At 30.8% G+C, this 7,563-nt stretch overlaps 1 protein-coding gene across 1 annotated transcript; it reads left to right on the plus strand.

The window, feature by feature from the left end:
• The first annotated feature begins 5,463 nt into the window (after nt 1-5,463).
• On the plus strand, nt 5,464-7,212 carry LOC110734498 (60S ribosomal protein L21-1). Its single transcript, XM_021914662.1, has 2 exons — nt 5,464-5,777; nt 6,740-7,212. The coding sequence occupies exons 1-2, from the start codon at nt 5,541-5,543 to the stop codon at nt 6,995-6,997; spliced, it is 495 nt and encodes a 164-aa protein (XP_021770354.1). The 5' UTR covers nt 5,464-5,540; the 3' UTR covers nt 6,998-7,212.
• The last annotated feature ends 351 nt before the right edge of the window (nt 7,213-7,563 follow it).

Genomic DNA, 7,563 nt, shown 5'->3' on the forward strand with positions numbered 1-7,563 from the left:
TTTTTTCAAATTGTACACGTGTCAGCTTCTCCTTTAATTTTTTTCCCGTCTAAACTTTTTTTTTTCTCTTATAATTTTCTTTATTTTTTATTTAATTTTTTTTTTATTTTGGAAAAGCTAAATATTGACTACAAAGTACTTTAATATAGTACATTATCTTAAGTTACATATAGCTAATCTTAAGGAAAGCAAATATAACCCTCTACATATGTGATTATTCCGTCTAATTACAAAGTCTACTAAATTTTGTTGTAGACATGAATTTTCTTTTGATTATATTATTTTAATTTTTGTAGTTTTGTTTATGTTAATACAAAGATTTTACATATTCTGAGTGATAATATGACTTAAAAGTATACACAATTAATAATTCTTTTGATTATATTCGTGTATCGTACGGGAACTAATCTAGTAGTATAATATATTGATATTGATTGATGATTGATTTTATATAGGGAGTTGCAAATACTCATTAGTTTGAATTTTCTTAAGGAGATTACCTTGTGTTTTGTTAGAGATATGACTATATAAGACATAATCAATAACAGAAAAATATGTGTAATATATTTTTCCATGCATATTGATATTATTAGGAGAACAATATTAAGATATTTATGGTATGGTAAAATACTTTATATATTGATGAATAATAATCAAGCCATACTAATAAACCTTTACCCCAAATTTGTCATGTTTTCTTTTATTTGGTTGAAGAAAAGAAAAAATCCAATTCTCGTGTGTGGCAAATTACAAGGGTTTTGAGGTTTTAGCCCCCACAAACAAAAACCTTTAGCCTCCTCACAACAAAAGCCGCCCGATTTTATTTCATCAAAGCAAATATTTTGTATTTCTTGGCGCCCTCACTCATTTCTTGCTCTCAAATTCGAGTTATGATCTTTATAATACCATATCTATAATTCATTTTATATGCTAATGATATTTAATTTCCAGTAGTAGTTATTGCGATACCTATTGTAGTTGGGTATAGATTATTAATCGAGCATATATTTTACATAGATTTTACAAGAGAATTAACTAAGAAGTTATTTAGATGTGCAGCCAATATATTGTTAAATGTTAATTGTTAAACTCGATTATTTGTTTTCACCTAACTTTATAGATGTTGTGCCTGAAACTACATACTAGCATAAGTGATCAGTAATAGATGTGGTTTGTGAAGAAATTAAAACTTTGATAAACAATTATTTTAAGAAAACTTTAATTAAGATCCAGGCATACGATGAAGTTCGATTTGTTAATTGTATGAAAATATGGATTTATATATGTGTTGTTTATATAATGTTGGAAAAGCAAAGGGTAAAATAATTTAAACATATGCTTGTAATTCAATTTATTTATTTTTTTTATATTTTTTTTATATATTCTTTTAGTAAAAATTCATTGTTCTTAAGTAGTGCAACATAATTTATTTCTTTTTCTCAAAAATTTTTGAAGCTGAATCTGAGGTCTATAAAATCATTTTCCCTCAGTAAAAAATCTAGAAATTTTTATGAGTGAATTCAAATTATTAAAAATAACTTTTAATAAAATATTAATAATTTTATTGATATAAATCATTAAAAAAAATATAAACACACTTTTGTAATGACATAAAACAAAAATAATTCAAACAAAAATACATTTCATTACACTTTTATTTATTTACACTTTTGTTTTGTAAGTCATTACTAAAGGATAAATGTTTTTTATGCTCATATGATTAATACAGAGTATTTCTAATGTTTTTATATAATATAAATATACTAAATTTAAGCTAGTGTAATTTATCTATATTATATTTGAAATAAATTTAGTTACTCCCTTCATTTCCTTTTGTTTTTTACGTTTCCATTTAAGGTGTTCCTTTTTATTCTTTACATTTTGGATCTTTCCTTTTTTAGTCATAAAATTTTGGACAAAATTACCCTTACTTTAGAGATTTATCTTTCAAGTTAGTTCTTGATTTATTCTCTTAGAGTGAGCCTGATTTCTTATGTTGTCATGCATAAATCCTTTTATATTTCTTTTTTAAAGAGTTAAAAGTTTTATTTAGGAGTGAAGAGAGGGAAGGAGTACAGAAATAAATTATCACATGAGATTAATGATGAAATCTCAAACAAAACCAAAACACCAGAGAATGATGGGAAAGTTAATACTACGTATGAAATGTTTAATGAGCTTCTATCGGCAAAGTCGATCAATCTTGCATTTATATTCGTACTATATTTTTGCAAAACTACCAATAATCTGGTTATCTATATTGAATTTATTGAAATTGAAATGTTTAACAAGCATATAGTCTTGGAAAATTGACTTTAATAACCCATAAATGATCACCAATCTAAATATTTCAACTCAAACCCTACACAACATTATTTTAACCCAAAATGAAATCAACTTCATCAGAAAATTAAAACATTTGTTATTTTAGTTATTATTGAACCATTTGAGCTTTACACTTACAAATACATAAGTCTAATCATTAAGATCTTCAACTCAATATTCGCAAAATTTATAAAGAAAAACTGATATTTGAAGTTTAAAATCAAGAAAATGTAATAAGATCTCCCATAACTAGATTATCCATTGTGTAAAAATCACAAAAGATAATTAAGAGGTTGATGAAAGGCTGTGTATGTATGATTATTGTCAAAGTTGAAAAACCACAATTAGCTAATTGACAATGGTTTCAAGTATGATCCTACTTAATCTGAATTGAATGACTCAGTATTCAAACAAAATCTAAATTCCCGTATCCAAACCTATTCTTCTAGCATACAACTAATATAGTAAGAAAGGCACTAAGACGAATTTAATTGGACATTCTGTTTGTCACCTTTAGCAAACACTATCAAATTAGAGGTGAGCATGTCAAACTAGGTCGAACATTTTTTTTCTCATTATCGCTTAAAGGTGGACATGTATTGTGTTAGGGCACCAATGATACATGGCAAAGCTAACCTAGACTCCTCGAGCATGACTTATTCGGTGTGGTACCTTCTTAGCTGATTCCTTAATATGTTTTGAAGCATAATTTTTAAATTAAAGAGTAAAATGATCATATAAAGTTTTGGGAAATTCTCTTTAGTAACACCAAGGTTTTCATTTTTCTCAGTGGTAAATTGTGAAAATTGTTATTGTCACTAGTAACATTGTATTTTTTGCTACCAAAGATAATAACTATTTTTAATTAAAATATTTAACCATAGTTAATTATTTATTTTTTTAATAATATAAATAATTTTAGAAATAATTAAAAAAAAAACCCTTTTTCCACCCACCAACGTACCACCTGACCCCCTCCCCTGGTCGGCAGCTTCAACTCCCCAACCGCCGGCGAGCCCTTGTACCCCATCCCTCCCCTGCCGGCGACCCCCTTTCCTCTCCCCCATCCCCGGAAAAAAACCCCCAAAATCTTCATCTTCTTCCCCAAAGAACCGAAAAACCCTAGATTCACCCAGATTCCGCAGGCGCCACCTTCTTCCTCTCCTCCTTCTAACCTCTTCTTCACTCTCGCCTCCGCCTCCTCCTCCTCCTTCCTCTCCTCCTCTCGCGCCGCTCTTCTCACCTCCTTCATGTGGGTGTTTGTGGTTTATGCGCTGTTTCTAAGGCTTCGGGGAGGAGTTTCGGGAAGGAGGGAATTGGGTTTTGGGGAAGAAGATGACGATTTGGGGTTTTTTTTAAGGGATGGAGGAGAGGAGAGGGGGTCGCTTACAGGGAAGGGATAAGGGAGGCCGGCGCAGGCCACCAGAGAAGGAAGGGACTGAACGCCGGTGTCAGTGACGTGAATGGGGGCAGGTGAGTGGTGGCTGGTGTTGAAGGAGGTGACTTTATTTTAATAAAAAATCTAAAATCATTTAAATGTAAAAAAAAAAACCTACTAACTATAGTCAAATATTTAGTTAAAATTTATCATTAATGTTATTGTTAACTTAATATTAAAAATTGAAGTTTACCAAGGATAATAAGAATTTTCACAATTCACCACTGAGAAAAATAAAATCACGGTGTTATTAAAGAGAATTTTCCTAAAGTTTTTATAGGATCTCAGTTAATTTACCAAAATGTTAACTTCTACTTTCAGCAAATTTGTCAAACACATGTCAAAAGTAATTGATAATGATTGTAGACCATGGCTTATTATGTTCATCTCTTGTGCAGTGTGTCATATTGGGCTACACCGTTAGAGGGATAACCCAACCCTATGCCAATCAATAACTATATACTAAAAGACACACCAGCAATGACACGTGTCATTTTTTGGTGTGTCCTTAGTTTTTTTTTTTTTGAATTTGAATAAAATTTAATTAAAGAAACAAAATTTATTTACAAAAATAATTCTCTAATCTTATACGATATAATTACTTAAAATAAAAAAAGATTTGACATATCAATAACTATATATACTAAAAGACACACCAGCAATGACACGTGTCATTTTCTGGTGTGTCCTTAGTTTTTTTTTTTTTGAATTTGAATAAAATTTAATTAAAGAAACAAAATTTATTTACAAAAATAATTCTCTAATCTTATACGATATAATTACTTAAAATAAAAAAGATTTGACATATATTTTAGCTATTAAAAATTTCTTAACTTACAATGTGAATTCCTTTATTTTACTAATTTTCAACATCGTTTTATATCTAACATATCTTACAAAATCCTTTATTTTGCTCAAAATTTGTCAATATTTTTAGATTTTTTTTTTGTTTTATAAAAATTGATTATAATGATAGTTTAATAATGATTATTAAAAATTACTGTGCATGTCACGGGAACTAACCTAGTCCCAATTCTACATACATCACTAATCAATATCCGTTGGTTACAAATATTAAAACCCTTATATGGCAATTATATTATAATCATGATAGAAGATTATCTTAACATCATGTCTTTCTTATATAAGAAAAGAAAAAAAAATAGTATATGTCAATTGTATACTAAGGCCAAGTTCACTCCACCTTATTTTTGTTAAGCTGAAATTATTTAACCAGAAATGAAATTAATTTTACAGAACTGAAATTATTTTTACTGATTCTCTATTATATTTCTTCTTTAAAGTGATTGATTTTATTTAACTGAAATTATTTTTCACTAAACTAAAATTATTTTTACCAAATCGGAATTATGTTTAATAAATATTATTTTTGTAAGGTGAAGCAAACAAAGCCTAATCATATCGTTGGTACTCTTCTTTTTTTTTTTTTTTTTAATTTTTTTTAAAAAATAAATAGTAGCATATTATTGCGTTGCTGCCTTGCTGGTAACATGATAATGAATCTTCTACAAAATTTATCCATATACAAAACCCATCAAAAAAACATGAACAAAAGCCCAATAGACCAGCACAAATAAAAACACGGGCCGTGTAAGTAACAAAAATAGGGCCGAAACAGCAAGTAACAAAAATAGGGTTTTTTTTATCTCCCACATCCTCACATATAAAATCAAATCCAAAGGCGCATCAGTCTAAACCCTAGCCTCCTCTTCATTTCTTCTTCACCGTAACTTCGAGCGAGAGAGAGAGAGAAAAGATGCCGGCTGGACATGGTGCACGGGCAAGAACAAGGGATCTTTTCGCACGGCCGTTCAGGCGAAAGGGTGTGATCCCAATCTCAACTTACCTTCGTACTTTCCACATCGGTGAGTATGTTGATATCAAGGTTAATGGTGCCATTCACAAGGGTATGCCCCATAAGTTCTACCATGGTCGCACTGGCCGTGTCTGGAATATCACCAAGCGTGCTATTGGCGTGGAGGTCAACAAGCAGGTATACCATCCATTTTTTTTGCTGGATTGTTTCTAGGTTTTTTGTGTTTGTTAATTTCTATGATTTATTTTCAATCTGTAAATGATATAAATTTATTGATGTTTGCTGTTATTTGAGTATCTCTGTTGCTGGATTTTGTTATAAAAATGATGAATTTTCTGGGTTTATCAGTAGTTTGGTTTTTGTTCTTAGTTTGATATGGGAAATTATTGGGAAATTGTCTTGTTTATGGATTAATGTAAGTTTGAATTTATGAGAAATTGTTGATTTGGATGTTGATTATTCAAGTAATTATGATGGTTTTGTATGCACACTATAGATCTGTAGTATGTAAAATGTAAAGTATTTAATGAAGTATTATTTGATGGTAAATGTAGTGAAATTTTCTGTGTTTCAATGTAGGCGGCGGCGGTAGTTAGGTTTTTTGTTGGCTCAGACTTAGGGTTTAGTTGGTTTCTCATTTTATACAATTTATAGTAATGAAATGGTTTGATTTTATGTAGCATGATTAATTTGATTAAATGATAAATTATGGGTATTTTAGTAGGGTATATTGATTATCTTGGCTTATTGCAATTCTTTAGAGTTAAGCTGTGGATGGTGATTAGTTCTTATCAATTTGGATGTGTGATTTCGAGGTTCAATAACATCAAGTGCAAAGATACAATGTTTTCATTTGTGTTTCATTAGACAACACTCTTTTTTCAAAAGCTGAGGGTGTCAAATCAGAGCATCGTTTGTTGAATGTAGGCTGATATTTCTTGTCAAAGTTTAATTAGCCGTTCCGGAAATCAATTCTTTGTGCCATAAACTAGGAATAACTTTTTAAATTGGAGGTGCTAATCAGGCATAGCATAACTATTGTTGTGTTAAATGAGCGATGTTTCTGATTTTAAATATGTAAATTTTATTATCCAGTTTTATCTGTGATTACTTACTGTTCTGTCATGGTTAATGTCTAGGTTGGTAACAGAATCATCCCCAAGAGGATCCATGTGCGTATTGAGCACATCCAGAGTTCACGTTGCCAGGAGGACCTTAAGCACAGGATAAAGAAGAACGATGAGCTCAAGGCTGCTGCTAAGGCCAGAGGTGAAGTTATCAGCACAAAGAGGCAACCTGAAGGTCCCAAGCCAGGATTTTTGGTTGAGGGCCAGACCATTGAGACTGTGACTCCTATTCCCTATGATGTTACCAACGATCTTAAGGGCGGTTACTAAGTCGTGTCTCTTAAGTTTTTGCTTATTATTTTGTTTTGGTTGTGTTTCTTTGGACAATTTAGACTGCTGCACAATCAACTTGTCAAATTTTGGTGCGTGAACCTATATTTGTTTTCTGTTTAGAGAGATGAATCAATGGTAATGTCTTTAGATACTGGTTTAGCAATTTTCTTGGGTTAACTTCAGTAGTACTTCGTATATTATTTGCTCAGTTATCTTGTTTTACTGTTCTTATTTGCCTGTTATCTTGTTTTACTGTTCTTATTTGCCTGTTTCTGGGTTGTTGAAGCTGCCGATTAGGTATTGAGTTGGCTTGCTTATATTCTGAATTTCTGATGCTTGCAAAAATGTTAAATAAGTACTGGATGTCTCAACTTTTATTAGAGTAGTGCAATGGCCAGCGTGTGTGACTGGGTATGGTTGTGCCATCAATTTAGCTTGTTTATACGGAGCTTTGATGGAATTGTTGCCATATTACTACGGAGTAGCATCCAGTTATCTTGTGTTTTTTGTTCATGTAATCATGTGCCATTTATCACTTATGGCCAAGTCGCTTTGGATGTTAG

This window comes from Chenopodium quinoa, unplaced genomic scaffold (assembly GCF_001683475.1).
Source record: "Chenopodium quinoa cultivar QQ74 unplaced genomic scaffold, ASM168347v1, whole genome shotgun sequence".
In the NCBI taxonomy this organism is placed as follows: Eukaryota; Viridiplantae; Streptophyta; class Magnoliopsida; order Caryophyllales; family Amaranthaceae; genus Chenopodium; species Chenopodium quinoa.